At 39.0% G+C, this 16,804-nt stretch overlaps 1 protein-coding gene across 2 annotated transcripts in view; it reads right to left on the reverse strand.

Annotated features, from left to right (window-relative positions):
• Positions 1–16,804, reverse strand: part of PLPPR1 (phospholipid phosphatase related 1) — a 344,485-nt gene that overhangs the window by 70,066 nt on the left and 257,615 nt on the right. For both annotated transcript variants that reach the window (XM_036737378.1, XM_036737379.1), the window contains one exon: positions 6,509–6,697. In XM_036737378.1, coding sequence (XP_036593273.1) covers positions 6,509–6,697 — 189 coding nt within the window. The remainder of the gene's footprint in view (positions 1–6,508; positions 6,698–16,804) is intronic.

Genomic DNA, 16,804 nt, shown 5'->3' on the forward strand with positions numbered 1-16,804 from the left:
GAGAATATTGGGAGTTAGAGGATATTTAAGCTTCCTCCCAGGGAGAAAATTCTGATTCTATGAGCACTAGGACACTTTCTGCCTATCTCACAAGGTCACTGTGAAAAGAAATTAGACAGTGTCAATAAAATGATAGTATTTCCTTGGAGAAGGGAATGATGTAAACATAAGTGATCATTGTTACTGCTATTCTTATTTATTATTTACTAATGGTTCTTTAAAACAGCCCTTTGGAGCACAAATTTTCCCTAGGAAAGCCAGCCACAGAAGAGTTAATATGGCTTGCTTAGAGACTCAGATCCAGAGTAGATGCATGAGTCAAGATCACAGAACCTTAGTGGGAAAAGGGGCTTCAGAGGCCATCTAGCCAAATTTGTGGGCTAATATGAATCCCCTCAACAGCTGTTCTGACCAATGATCATCTAACTTCTGCCTGAAGACCTCCAATGACAGACAACTATTTCCTGAGGCAGCCTAATCTACTGTAGGCCAGCTTCAATTATTAGGAAACTTCCATTTATTGAGCAAAACTCATCTTCCCTATTTGTCCTTCTTCTCTACTCCCATTTGTTTAGGGCCAAGACAAAAACAGATCAAATCCCTCTTCCACATGACAAAGTTCTTGACTTTTAGTGCCCTGCTCCCCAAGTAGGCCTCTGTGGCCTTCCATCCTGGGGTACTAGGCCTATAAGCTCTTCTTGGAAAGAATGTTTGGTTGACATGACCCTTCTTTACGAAAAAGAGGAAATTGTAGCTTGGAAAACAAAACATTGAGGGGAACCATTAAAAAATCTACTAAACTCTTTCAAAAACATTAAGGTTCTGAAGCTTAGTTCGGACAGAGGCAGAAATTCTTTGGAGAAATGTCCATAAAATGAGGAGTGAGGACCAGTTATTAATAACTCCTGCATTATATAGAGAGGCAGAAGGAAACTGAGGCACCACCTAGTTCAACCCACTCATTTTACAGCTGAGGAAACTGAGGCCCAGAGAAGTTAAATGATTTACTAAAGGTCACCTAGGTGGTAAGCATCAGAAGTGGGATTTGAAGCCAGATCTTTTTTCTAGACTATTGCTTTTCCACATCATACATGCAGCATAGTAAGGTTTGCAAAGTGCTTTTCTCATAAAAATCAAGTGAAGTAAGGAGTAGAAGCGTTATTATTTCCACTTTACAAAGGAGGAAGCTGAGTCTCTCGGTATTAAAGTGACTTACCCAAGTTGATACAGCTAGTAAATTTCTGATATGGAGTTTGAACCTGAGTCTTCTGATTCTAACTTTTGCACTCTTTTACCTATGCCCTATAGTCTCTTTGGCAGTCATGCTGTATACAATTTTTTTTCCACTTTAAGTATTTTTTTCAATTACATGTACATTTTTTAACATTTGTTTTTAAAAATTTTGAGTTACAAATTCTTTTCCTCCCTCTTCTCTCCCCACATTGAGAGGGCAAGCAATTTGATATAGGTCATACATATGCAGTTATGCAAAATGTATTTCCATATTAGTTATGTTGCAAAAGAAGACCCAGATTCCACCACCACCCCCAAATAAAGAAAGCTAAAAAAAAGTATTCTCCAGTCTGTCTTTAGACTCCATCAGTTCTTTCTCTGGAGGGGGATCATGCTCTACATAGTAAACATGGAAAGATCTCTGAGGTCATCAAGTATAACTCACTGTGTATTTGAAACATGCCACACGACTACAGGCATCTTTCCAAGGTAAAATGATAAACTTGAAAGAACTGTGATTACCCAAGTTATAACTAGTTTAAAGAATGCAGTATTAAATGTACCCTGATCATTTACAAATGATTTTTCTTTCTCCAGTGGTACTAAAGTATTTAATGCCAAGAGGTTTGATTCTTCCATGGCAACTCTGCACCATCCTGTGGGGGAGTGGGGGTGGAAAATGCTACCATCTTGCATAGTAGGCCTGCACGTCTGAGGACTTATATGCGCTGGAAGAATGGGAGCAAATAGATCAAATAGAAAATGTGAATTAAAGCAATACAAGAGAGGGAGGCAGAAGTATGTCTCAGGTAGAACACCATGAATGCCTGGTAAAAGACTTACGTGATTCATAAGAAGCCCGGGAGAGCTGCCCTTATTGCAGAGGGTCAGCAGAGTGACACTCACACAGCTATGTGCCCCTCATGGACAGCTACCTTCTTTAGCTGACACATTATCATTCTGAAATATTTAATTTGTTGTGAACCAGCTAGTAGCGGATGTAAAGGACCAGCTGATGTTTGATAAATCTGTTGGACATTTCTTTAGAGAAGAAAGAAGCTGCTAAAATCAGAACCAGAATTCAAAGGGACCTTTGAGTCACCAGGGAACACCAGATCCAAGATTACTCTTGACAATATAGCTGACAGTGGAAGATCTCCAGTGGAGACAAGGAAAGGGGGCGAGAAACCACTAACTTCTTAAGGGAAGATCCCACTTGTGTGTTACTTATTAAGTGTTAGAAAGTAATTTTTTTCCCTCTCCCCTGTAACTAAGACTTAGTCTTCTTCTCTTGCACTTTCTACCCATTTGATCTTGCATCTCTTCTCTACGACAAAGCAGAGCAAATCTAATCCCCACTTCCTGTGATAGCCTTTCAGATGCTTGTAGACACAGCATAGTGAACTGGACACTGGACTTGGAGTCGGAAAGACCTGGGTTCCGATCCTGCCTCAGATTCTTGCAGGCTGTGTGATGCTGGGCAAATAGCTTAAACTCTCTATGCCTCAGTTCCCTCATCTGTAAAATAAAGGGTAGGGGAAAATAGACTCGGTGGCCTTAAATTTTCCTTTTAGCCCCGAATATTTGATCTTTTAATCCCTGTTCAATTCTCCAGATAAATGCCCTTATTTGCTTTAATTGATCCTTTGTGGAAAGGTCTCTAGTTCTCTTGCCAGCCTGGTTGCCCTCCTTTGGCTGTGCTCTAGTTTGTCTACATCTGTCTTAAAGTATAATGCCCAGAACTGAATATAACATTCCAACTGTGTCCTGACCAGGTCAGGTGCTGCAGGACCATCATCTCCATAAGTCTGGATATTGTGTATCTTTTAATGTAACCAAGGAGATCCAGTTTTTTGACTGTGGATATTGGAAGGACAGATATGACTAATGATAACTTGTACAAAAAAGTGGTAAAAAAAAAAGATACAATTCCAAAAATGTATTATTGGGCAAGGAAGTGGGCTGGGCAAGTCCTGTGAGTGGGAGATAACGGACAGCCTGAGGGTCATACAGATAGCCACAGAAGGCTGAAAGACCTAGAGGAAGCTCTCCAGGGTGTTGGGTAGATATTCTATGGAGAATTTATGGGACAATGCAGATAAGCACTGATGAGAAGGCTTAGAAAAGTTGCAAGCTGTGCCATTAGAGGGGAGAAAGACCATGACTATTGTCATAGTGAAGTTATTGGAAGGAGAGTAGAAATAAAAAATAACAGCTGACCTAGAGCTCTCCAAAGCTGGCAAAAATGTTTTATGTGTATTCTTACATTTGGATCTTGCAATAGTTCTAGGGTGCCAGTACTGTGAATACTGTTATCCCCATTTTTATAGATGGGGAAATGGAAACTTGGAGACAGTAAGTAACACAGCAAGTAAGGATAAGAGGTAATATTTGAACCTAGGTCTTTCTGACTCCAGGTCCAGCACTCTATCCTCTATACCAAGTTTTCTCTCAGCGATGTACTTGCAAGGAATTTAGAACACTAAGAAGAAATGTCTGTGTGAACACAAATTGTCATCATCCACTTATAGGACTGGAAGTGACCTCAATAGGTCATCTGATTTCTGCCTCGATATAAAATTTCCAGTAGGACCCTTTCAGACAGAGAAAAACCTGTTCTTGTTATTTTGTTTTTCCAGTTCTGCATGTTGCCATGTAAGGTATGTGGGTGGCAATCTTTGGCTCTCTCCCTTGTTCCTAAGGTTGGCAAGGAATTGAGTGTGATACAGACACCAGTGCTTTGCCTTCTTCCAGGGGGAGGGTACACCTCCCATAACTCTAGTACTTTGCATGAGAAAGGAATAAAGGGATCCAGGTAGAATTTAATGTAGCTCTGTTTAGCTGAGAAAAGCCTACTTACATCTCTAAAACTGCTAATGAATAGGTTTGGGCAGGTTTAGGAGTTCCATAGCCAAAATAACCTCCTCTGCATTTGGAATTCCAAAATTCCAGAGATCAAAGGGACCTTAGGGATCATCTAATTCCCTCTCTCCCAGCCCAACCTTGTACATTCTATAGATGAAGAACAAAAAAGAAAACAAGAGACTTTCCCAAGATAGTACAGATAATAGGTGGCAGGGCTGGCTCTCAAAGCCATGTATCCTGACTCCACGATCAGTACTGTTTCCACTTATTGTGGGGGCTGCCTTTCACTCCCAGACCCTCTCTGCCCCAAGCCCAACAATGAAAAGGGAGGTTTGAAATGAGTCCATCTTGTCTTTGACCTGGTCATTTTAACAGTCTCCATCCAGCAAAAATATCCTATGAAAGTGCTATGATTAAAAATGCTTTTCAAATAGAAAAAGACAGCTTGGTGGAAGTGGAAATGTCCCTGGACCTGGATGGAGTCCAGTGAACCTGAGCTTAAATCTGGCCTCAAACACTTTCTAGCTGTGTGTTCCTGGGTGAGTCACTTAACCTCTGTTTGCCTCAGTTTCCTCATCTGTGAAATGATGATAATAATGGCACCTACCTTCCAATATTGTTGTGAGGATAAAACAAGATCTTTTTAATGCGATTAGCACAAGGCCTGGCACATACAGGTGCTATAGAAATGCTTGTTAACAAAAGAAAATAGAAATTTTAAGAAGGCTTAAATAGCGCTGAAAGTAGATAATATTCTAATACCACATTACAGTTGATCAGTCCATAGAACACAATTTATTAATTTCAGCCTGAGTCGGGTGCTTTATTTTTGTCACTTGACATCAGTGACAAAAGCACTTCAATTTCATCACCATTTTCACTTACTGGGCTGCCTTTCACTCCCAGATCTGCTCTGCCCCTAGCCCTAAAATGAACTTCTGTCCTAGTTACATTTTATAGAAGCTGTTCTAAAAATCTTAGCACAGCTTACTTTTGGGACACCTTGTATAATTTCTTCTCAGAATACTACTCCACAGCTAACACCACAAATCTCAAGGTATGAATACATAACAAACAAACTAGACAAAAGACTGTGCAATCAGCATATTTCAGCATGGTGGAAAGAACTCTGGTCTTCAAATAAAAAAAGTGAGGGTTCAAATCCTAGCTTTCCCACTTACTAGTTACATAATCTTGAGCAAGTTGCTTAGCCCCTCAGGCAGTGGTGGTGGGATGGCTTGGATTGTGTGTGGAAGGGGTGACATGTCATAAACAGAAATAATTACAAAGCTAGGTAATTTGAGGTGAAAAAGGATGCTAATGATTTAGGGAATCCAAGAAAGCTTTGTGAGGAGGAGTCAACTAAGAACACACCAGCTAGCATTTATAGAGCCCTTTGAGGTTCTTGAATGAAGACCAGCATTATGAGAAGTGATGATGAGGGGGGAGTGTATCAACCCCATAAAGAAAAGCGATTGCATCTTATCTGACCAGGTGTTATATGTAATTGAGTATTGGCTTTAAAACATAATAATACCAAGCCAGTCATCATTTTTACAGTAAATCATTTCAACAAGCAGCCCAGATGCTTTGGCTTCTTACTCTGAATGCAGTGTTTCCCTAGAGGATCATCTGGGAGAAGTGTATTGCCTTGGAAGAGAATAAAGTAAATGAAGGTAAAGATGAAACTTAATTGGGTGTGATTTAAAGGGATTCCAGATAAAGACAGTGAACTACAAAGGGCAAAATACAAAAGAACTCTGGGGAGAAACAACTTTCCCCTCCCCTGAACTCTCCTGTAGTTCTTTTAGGATGGTAATAAAGAGAATTTTGAGGACCTTTCTCCCTTTCCTTTCAATTTCAGTCCTGATCCTATGAAGACGATGGGAAGGGGGAAGGGAACAAGCATTTCTTAAGCACCTACATGTGCCAGGCACTGTGCTAAGCGTTTTTACAAATCTGATTTTTATTTGATCATGGAAATGGCAGCAATAGCATTTGGATCTGGGGCCTCTGTTAAAAACATGCAATGGACAAGTCATTAAAAAATAGCTGTGCTTCCACATTGGAATATGCTACACAAATTGTGCCTGCTGGCTTTCTGATGCTTAAACTTGGCATTGTTTAAATTTGATTCCTCAGAGAATAGCAAAGGGACAAGGGATCAGATCAGGGCATGAGAGAAGCTGTTATGTTTCATTCTAAAACAATCAGTCCTTGTAACCTGCATGATTAACTCAGGATTTTATTGAAGGGGCTACCCCTGGATCTTATCTTATGGCTTTAAAGCAGCATCGGATTCAGTGCTACTGCTGCAAGCTACGGAGGACAAAGAAGAGGAGAAGGCAATAAAAGGCAAACAGGATCTTCATCATCCCCAGTGAAGGATTAAATTTATTTTTGTACTTACAATAGCAGTGGGGGTTGCAGCCAACACGCAGTACAGCACGAGAGGCGAGACGAAGCTTTCTTCTTCCGTCCCAGGGTAAGGCTTCATCAAGTCTCCATCCTGACAGAAGAAGCCTTGGATGTGCACCTGGAAAGTGTCAGTACACTCAAAGTAGTAGGCAAGTAGAACGGTCCCAGCCATGATGACGAGCTGAAAATAGAGCATGATCACACATACACACACGTTAGTAGCTGTTGCCTTGTTTCTTAGTTGTTTTCACCCCACAGGGCAGGCTCCCTACATCGCTCAGCATGATCAGAGTGCATGTGCTTGATTGTGCCTGTGCTCAGGCATGGGTGTGCCTGTGTGTATGTATGTGTGCCTGCCTTGTGACATCCGTTAAGTAACACTAATGCAGGTCTATGTTGTCCAGGAAGAGGAGTCCAGACACTTCTGACATGGCCCCGAGCTTCTGAAGCTACTTCTCAGGATGTCTAAAAGGCTGACAGGACAGTTAGTGACACTATTGGAGTTGGCAAGATGTCCAAGTGAGATCACTGCACAAACAATTTTCCTTCTCCCCAATATGGGCTTTGCCTTAATACCAAAATGTTTTTCTATGGAGGAGCTTAAAATCCTTTGTAGAAGGTACATCCTTATACTTCCTTTCACATCTCTGATAATGTTTTTGGGGGAGAGGTATGGATGAATGATTCTTTAATAGATTCAGAAACATAATTATATGTGAGGTACCTGTAGGACTGAAGTTAGGGTACATGCAAAATGTGCCCAGTACTAACAGTGCTGCCAACAAAGGGTCAGTTAGCATCATAGGAATCCCACCTGTGTAGGGCCTGCTTTTTGGTTATCAGGTTGGGAGAACAGTGGTTATCAAAGGTAAGGAGATAACAGGTGGGTCAAGACTGTGTTGTGGCATCGACAGTATCACAAGGGGAGGATTGGTGGCCACTTTGGGTGGAGGAAGGCTGGACTGAGTAGATGGGGCACAGGATGCAGAAGATAATCAATCAACAAGTATTTATTAAATGGCTACTACATTCCAGGCATTGTGCTAAGTGCTGGGGATAGGAAGACAAAAATCTTGCCCTATCAGGGGAGATGAATACATCTATGTATATGTGTATGTATACATTCACACAGACACACAGAAACACACGTATCTATCTATCTATCTATCTATCTATCTATCTATCTATTACAGAGTAATTTTTTGGTGGGAAGGGGTCTAGCAGTTGGGGAATTAATCAGGAATGTCTTAAAGTAGAAAGTGATGTTTGAGCTATCTAGAAGGAAGTGGTGGAGGGGAGGAGTGAGTATATTTTTGGTATGGAAACAGCCAGTGGAAAGATATGGACATGGGAAGTTGAATATTGTGTGAGGAAGAGTGAGAAAGACTGGACCATAGATTGTGGGAAGGAAGGTGATGTATAATTAACCAAAAAGATATGTTGTGACCAGGTCACGAAGGGCTTTAAATACCAAACAGAGGAATTTGCATCTGATTCTAAAGGCAACAATGAGTCAGTGGAGTTTATGCCTAAGAGAGTGACGTAAGCAGCCCTGTGCTTTAGGAGACGTCAGTCACATTTAGTCTTTCATTCATTCAGCAAATATTTATTAAGTATTTACTGGGTGCTGATTACTGCGACAATTTCTGTGGAAGATGTAAAATTTATATGACATGACCCTTATTCTCATAAAGCTTGGAGTCTAGAAGGGAGAGTCAGTTACAAATATAAATTGGCTTTAATACACAGCATTACTTCAGGTATGTTAAGTCAAAGTACTCTGTGAAGTCTGGAGGGAAGAAGGTCTTTATTTACAGGGAGGATCAAGGAAATCTTTGAGGAAGATATGGCATCGAGTTGGTCTCTAAAAGATGAGTAGGAATTCCATAAGACAAGACAAGGAAGGATGTTTAAGAGATAAAGAATAATGTCAACAAAGACATGGAGGTGGGGAAGTGCAACATTTCTCTATACCCACCAGGCCATTTTCAAACAAGCTACTTTGTAGTCATGTCTGATCCACCCAGCAGTTGTGCAATTGACTTTTTGAACCAACATGCAGGAATTTACATTTGTTCTTAAGAAATTTAATCACATTTAGCTTATTGTCATAGCCTCTTAATATCATGTTGTTCCCAATTCTGTCATCTGAATGATTGGTGTCATCAAGAAATTAGATGAAATTATTGCCAGAGCATGACAAGCTACTAGCTTTTTTGGGGGGGGGTAGAGGTAAGGCAATTGGCATTAAGTGACTTGCCCAAGATCACACAGCCAGTAAGTGTGTCAAATGTCTGAGGTCAAATTTGAACTCAGGTCCTCCTGACTCCAGGACTGGTGCTCTATTCATTGCGCCACCTAGCTGCCCCAAGCTACTAACTTTTACAAATGCAATTACCTCTGCATGGAATGTCTTCTTCCTTTTTTTGCCATCTTTTGCAATCTTCCCTTTAGGTAATAATGGAGACTTAAATGACACTTTTGGTTTACTTTGGCCTTACAGACAGTGCCTTGCACATAGTAGGCATTTAATCCAAATGGGACTACTCTCTGTCCCCAAGACACTCCCCTACTTCCATGTCACTGTTGACACAATTCTTTATCCCTCAAACATTCTCCCTTGTCTTCTCCCATAGAATTCCTACTCATCCTTTAAGTTTGTTGAATTACCTAATTTGATCATAAGCATATGAGGTAAATAGTGTAAATATTGCTCCCTTTTATAGAAGAAAAACTGAGACTCAGAGAGGTTAAGTGGCTTACTCAAGATCGCATAATTAGTAAGTGGTAGAGCCAGAACTCAAATTCAGGTCTTCAGACTCTCAATTCAATGTTTCTTTGCCTCCCACTTCTCTGTTGTGAGTCCATCCTACAAAAAGCCCATCTTCCTAGCTTAGGTAGTCTTTCTACTTCTCTCTTGGAACTCATGTAGTACATCTATCTCTGAACATCTCTAATCTCATCCTCAAATTTCCTGTGCTTTTCTGCCTTCTCTGCATTTATATCATAATTTATTATTTGTGTAAGTTTTATTCTCTCTACTAGATTATATTTGAGAATTTTCTCAAAAGTAGGAGCTATGTCATTTTTTATTTTCAAATCCCCAGGACTGAGTACAGTGCCAAACCCATAAAAGGTGCTAAATCCATTTTTGTAGAACTGAATCTATAGTTATTTATTTATTACAGGCTATTCCTCTGTCAGGTATAAATGACTGATGTTACAACTAGCCATTCATTTTATCACTTCAAGAAATTAGTTAAAAAAAATTTTTTTCCTCACAGGTAATTAATAGTGAAGGAGGAGCAATTATAGCTACATGGAGAAAGATGACCAAATTTTTATCTTCTGCTATAATTCTTCCTTGTAATTTATATATGGAATTTTAAATAATGTTGTTAGTCATAAAATTTCTCATTGTACTGGATTTGGCAGGTCAAACTGGTCAAAGCAATGAGACCAAGCTTTGTGTAGTAGAAAGAATGCTGAATTTGTATGTGACTGTGTGATCTTGGGTAAGTCACTTAGGGTCTTGAGTCCCACCTCTACAATCTCTTTTAACTCTAAATCTATAGTCCTTTAATCATGATAGCTGAAAGAGAGAAGGTAGACAATCCTGAGTGACTATATTGATGATGAATCAGCCAAAATTCAATTCCCAGTATCACAGAACCTCTGAGCTCAGTCATCTAGCCCAACCTTAGCAAGAATCCTCTTTATAGCATTCCTAGCAAGTGGTCATTCTGCATTTACTCAAAAATCTCCTGTGAGGGGAATCCCATTGCTCATTAAGGCAATCCATTACAATTTGTATAATTCGGTTACAAAGTTTTTCTTTAACTCCAACCTAAATCTGCCTCCTTGCAATGTCAGTTCATTATGCTTAGTTCTGCCTCCTGGGACTAAACAGAAAAGCCTAATTCTTATTTCATAAGACAGACCTTTAAATACTTAATACACAGCTATCATATCCTCCCTAACTCTTCTCTTCTTCAGGCCAACATTGCCATCATGAGATGACATGATCATATCTTCCTTTAACTCTCCCTTTCTACTGAGAATAAAACCAACTATTCTACATGGTTGAAATAGAGGCAGAATTAAATAGAGGTGACACAAGAGGTTATGTCAAGGGGTGGTACTGCTCTCTGGGCATCAATAATGGTAGCCCTACACAGCAGAGGTGAGTTGTTGTTTAACCTTGAAGCTGAGACTGATGATGGAATCTGAAGTCTCAATGTCTCTAGCCAGCTGGTCAATTCCGCCAAGACACCCTATTAGGACACCAGTAGGACCACAAACTTGTGCACATTGCACATCTCATTTTTTTTCTCTGTATCATAGCTTTGAATGTGTGTGGTTGCCAATGTGAAAGTGAAAATGAGATTACTAATAAACTCATGCAAATGCTTGAAGTCATGGAAGTTAAACATGTATGTGGAAGATTGGCTGTGTATGCACACTCAATCGTACATAGAAATCTCTTTTACTCAATAGGGAAATAGGAGAGGAAGGAGATAAGAAAAAGGGGGAGATAGTGAAAGGGAGGGTAGATTAAGGGAGGCAGTGATCAGAAGCAAAACACCCTTTTGAGGAGGGACTGGATAAAGAGAGAGAAGGATAGAAGAAACTGGAAGGAGGAAAATACATAGTTAATAATTATAATGATGAATGTGAATCAGATGAAATAACCCATAAAAGGAAGCAGGTAGCAGAATGGATTAGAAATTAGAATCTAACATTACGCTGTTTACGAGGAGCATACTTGAAACAGAAAGACATATACGGAATTAAAATAAAAGGGCTAGAGCAGAATAGGATATATTTCAGCTGAAGTTAAAAAGGAAAGGCTAGTAAACATGATCTCAGACAAAGCAAAAGCAAAAACAGACTTATATTTTGCTAAAAGGTACCACAGACAATGAAGTAATATAAAAAAATGTTAAGAGTAAGTTTTTCTGATAAAGGGGTTATTTCTCAAACATATAAAGAACCGAGTCAAATTTATAAAAATAAGAGCCATTCCCCAAATGAGAAATGGTCAAAGGATTTGAACAAGCAGTTTTCAGAAGAACTCAAAGTTGTCTATAGTCATATAAAATGCTCTAAATCAGCACTTATTAAACTGTGGGCCAAGACCTCATATGGGGTTGCAAAAAATTTGGTAACAGTGAAAGGTTTCTGAATGCACAACAACCAAAAATTAATTCAGAATCAAATGTGTAGTGAATCCAAAGTGTTTCTGGCAGCACTTGCCCATGTTGCATTGTGCAGCTTTACTGCAGCATTAGTTCTGAAAACAAAACATGTGCATTTTGCCCTGTGCATGTCCTCAGTCCATGCAATGCCAATGAACGCTGCTGAAACCAAGAAGGGGTCCAAATCAGGTACAATTATGAACTGGTCCAACCATGCTGGAGAACAATTTGGAACTGTGCCCATAGGGCTATAAAACTCTGCATACCCTTTGACTGAGCAATGTCACTACTAGATTTGTAGCCCAAAGAGATCAAAGGAAAACGAAAAGGACCTATGTGTATAAAATATTTATAGAAGTTCTTTTTGAGGTAGCAAATAATTGGAAAGTGAAAGGATGCTCATCAGTTGAGGAATGGCCAAACATGTTCTGACCGATGATTGTGATGAAGTACTGTTGTGCTATAAGACATGACTGCAGGGCTAGTTTAAGAAGGAAAAAATGTCAAGACATATATGAACCGATGCAAAATGAAGTGAGAAGAACTGAGAGATCATTGTGCACAGTAATAGCAATGTTTTAATGATGATGATCAACTGTGAAAGACTTGGCTACTCTGATCAATACAATGATCCAAGACAATTTCAAAAGACTTGTGATGGAAAATGCTATCGACCTCCAGAGAACTGATGAACTCTAAGTGCAAATTGAAGTATACTTTCCTCACTTTATTTTTCTTGCTGTTTTGGCAATACGACTAATACGGAAATATGTTTTGCATAATTTCACATATATAATTCATATCATATTGCTTACCTTATCAATAGGTAGGGGAGGAGTTGGTAGAAAGGGAGAGAATTTGGAACTTAAATTTAAAAAAAAGAATGTTTAAAATAAAGAAATTATTTAACAAATAATGGTAGCTCTATCTCTATCCCTGACTTCTAGGACTGGGGCTGAAATGTCCTTCATCAGTAAACTAGTGAGTATGTACAGGAGTCTTTCTTCTTATACATCCTATTCCATTATGACCTTCTTTCATTAAAAAGACAAATGTATCTCTTCCATTTACAGAGAAATCAAAATAAAGAACCTCTACTCTAATTCTGCCTTATGACATAGCCTCTTGATGGGCTGATGATGCCTTACAATCAAGTATGAACATCCTTGTTTCTTCATTTTCCTAGTTAGGCCTATCATTCATCACTTCTTTTCACCAGCATGTGTCACAGTTGTCTACTCGTACATCTGTACCTACAGGCACTGTTGCTTTCCCCTGACTGATGTTCTTAATGATTCAGGAGGGAGTCATGCTGTTAGGTGTCACTTAAGCAGATGGTGAAGTCCCATTGGGGCCCCCAGGGTTGTATGGCTGCAAGGAAGTTTGAAGGGGTCAATAGGCATTGTAAAAAGAGCAACTGTGAGTGCTAGAGAAAGACAAGATGAAGCAAGTGTGTGGAAAATTAAACACAGATGTCTCTTATGGGGAAGGAAAATAATGCATCATGAAAACAAAGGGAAAATATTAGATCCTTGCTATTCCCTAAGGATTAAAAAAAGAAACAGCCTACTATATCTTTAATCTTCTTAAAATTAATGACAAAGGAAGTTTAGGCAGATTCCATTTGTTATTTGTTATATTGTTACATTTGTTATTATGGTTTCATCTAGACTCTCTAATGAGAGAAGAAGCAGAGAGCAGCTAAAAACCAAGCAGAAAGGAAACTTTAAAAAAAGAAAAATAGGTGAGAGGTCAGATAGAATATAACATTCTATTGGAAACTGAAACTCCTTAGTTATAGATAGTGAAAACAGAGCTTCCAAATGATCTAATTCAGGGAATAGTACAATAGAATAGCAGAGGTCTGAGAAGTGTGTGTGTATGTACTTGAATAGGGTTAGAGCAAAAAATTCCAAACTGTGGCAAAACCTGAGTCCAAAAAACCCCTGTTCTTTCCTATAGAAGTTGTCTTTTTTTTAAATCCCAGTTTGATTAGGCATTAGCCCAAAACACCTCAATCAACCATCACCAACATATTTAGTGATGATGATGTTTCTACCCCATGCTAAAGTTTTCAAGGTATACTGCAGAATTTTAAGACATGGTTCCTATTCAAAAGGAGGTTATAGTCTAGTTGAGAATACAGTATTAACATACACGAAATACCTAAGAACAATACAAAACAAAGCTAAAGACTTAGGTTAATTGGCGGATATAGACACTGAATACCACTGACAAAGAGGAAAGATAGGACAAAAAGCGTTGGGGTAATGGGATAAAAGTTTATGAACTTAAGATAGGTCTTGAAACAATTCCAAAAGACTCATGATGGAAAATGCTATCCATATCCAGAGAAAGAACCATGGAGTCTTAATGCAGATCAAAGCACACTATTTTCTCTTTGTTTTTTCTTTCTCGTGTTTTTTTCCTTTTGTGCTGATTCTTCTTTCACAATACGACTAATGTGGAAATATATTTAATGTGATTGTATATGTATAGCCTATATCAGATTGCTTACCATCTTGGGGAGGGGTGTGGGGAGAGGGGGAGAAAAAAATTTGGAACTCAAAATCTTATAAAAGTGAATGTTTAAAACTATCTTTACATGGAATTGGAAAAAATAAAATACTATTAAGTGGAAAACGATAGGTCTTGAAAAATGTCTCGGATTTGTACTTAGGATGGCAGTTTTTACTTTCAGAGCCTCTTCTAAGGATAACTTTGTTTCCATCATATCCGGTTTGTTTTGTGAGTGCCCAGTTCAGTGTTATGCATGCACATAAATGTGAAAGTTTTTGGAAGGCCAGTCTATGTGCATAGAGATCCTTTTACTAACTAGTAAAGATAGGTAACTGTATTTCTGTATGGCAAACAGTTGTGAGGGTAGAAAGCTAGCTATGGTGTACCCTCAGTATCTCTGTCATTCTCAATGGAGAACTGGAGGATGGAGCAAAGAACCACACCCCGCCCCCCCAACCCCAACTCCCGCCCAAGTCTCTAAAAAAGAGTTTCAGGAGTTCATGGCCTTTTGTTCCATTTCTGAGTTTCCCTCCAAGGAGGTTCCAATCCTCTACACTACACACACACACACACACACACACACACACATATATGATTCAAACTTCCACTTCCTGTTTCTCACATTTAATTCAAGGCTATAATGTGCACAGCTTAAAAGGCCCATTTCTTCACCCAGCTCCAGGACCCCATGAACCCTGACTGAATTTTCTAAACTTCACTCTGGTTCCATCTCATTGAAATGAGGAGAATGAGTGGGGCATGCCGATGATGTGGAAGGAAACTTGCTTCAGGAGGCTCGTGGGAAGTAGGGAGGGAATCTTTAGACCAAGAATTATGTCCTTGTCTGTCTGGCTGAGCTTAGCAATGACAACTCGGCGAGAGTAGTATTGCCTAGTGTTAGTCTCACCAAAGGCATTGTTTATACATTTGCTTCTTGCAAAGACAGATTCAGAGAGTCCAATTTCACTTAAAAGCACTGAAAACAAGAGATTTGATTGTTTCTTAATATATGCTGCAGCACAGCTCATTCACATGCTACTTTTCCCACACTGCAACATTAATTCCTTTCTGCCTTTAAATCAAAATAGATACTGAAACAAGCACAATGAGAATGCACTGGCTTCTCACTATAAAGTCATCCTCAACGTGGCTCTACTGTAAGAGAAAATTCATCTCATAATAAGGTTTTATTGATATTGCCCTAACAAAACCACCATGATTAGGTTCAAAATAGAGCTTCCTTATACTGAATGTTGAATTAGATACCTGACTGACAAAGGGACTTGCAAACATAATCTCATAGCTACTGTCTGAAATATTTGATAATTTTATACATGTTTGTGTTTACTTTATATTTATGCTGTACATATTTTTATATGAGTAGGGTCCTTACATGTAGGGATTGTCTTTTTCCTTTTATCCTCAGAGCCTAGCACAGGGCTTGGTCACACTGTTGGTGCTTTATAAATACTTGCTGATTAACTGCATTCTTAAAGAGTAGAAGAGATGCTAGAAGACTGTGTTATTCCAAATGGTGAAAGGATAAACTAGGAATCAGAACGCCAGTTTGATGTTGAGATTTAGCTAAATTCTAAAACTGATTATCAAACAGTTTGTGGCATTTAGAAAAGAATGTGATAATCACTGGGAGCCAAAATGGGATTATTAAGAATAGCTCTTGCTGGGGAGGCTGAGGCTGGTTGATCTCTTGAATTTAGGAGTTCTGAGTTGTAATGGGCTAAGCTAATTGGGTAGTCACACTAAATTTGGAACTAATATGGTGAACCCCGTGGACATGCGCCACCAAGTTATCCAAGGAAGGGCAAATAGGCCCAGGTCAGAAATAGTAGATTAAAGGTTTTATGCTAATTAGTGCAGGATCGGACCCATGAGTAGCCCCAGTACTTCTAATCTGGGTGAGATAGGGAGACCCAGTCTTAAAAAACTTTCCAAACTAACCTCATTTTAAAAAATAAGCTTTGTTATATTGATGACCTCCAAGAATATCTACTAAAATAAAGCTCTGATGGCTAACCTACAGTAACCATCATGTATAGGTAACCCTGAAATGCTATATCAATTGGAAACACATGCTCTCAGGTCCTAGCCAGCTAAAAGGCTTTGGATAGAAGGGCATCAAACGGACTTTGGGTCTGTCATTTGAGAACTCGAACTGCTAAGTTTGGAGAGGTTCATAAGTAAATGATTTTTTTTTGGCTAAAATGACTCATGAAACTTTGTACTAAATCATAATGGGATTATACTTTTCCTCAGTAGAAGGAATACTTACATGGTAGCAATTTAGGAAGTCTATTGGATATAAAGAATGCCAATTGGAAATGATATAGCATTTTGGCAAAGAATTCAAAAGACTTCTTGCATATAAGATAGGTGAAATATAGGTTGGATGACAACATTTGGATAACCACATCCAATGTTGATTAATGGTTTTATGCCAATCTTGAGAGAAGCTACCGATAGAGTGCTAGAGGGTTTATCTTTTTTCTTGTGTTGCTAGAGGTTTTTATCAGTGACTTAGAAGAAATTATGGAAGGGAGGCTTACAAAATC

Source organism: Trichosurus vulpecula, chromosome 9 (genome assembly GCF_011100635.1).
Source record: "Trichosurus vulpecula isolate mTriVul1 chromosome 9, mTriVul1.pri, whole genome shotgun sequence".
NCBI classification, from domain to species: domain Eukaryota; kingdom Metazoa; phylum Chordata; class Mammalia; order Diprotodontia; family Phalangeridae; genus Trichosurus; species Trichosurus vulpecula.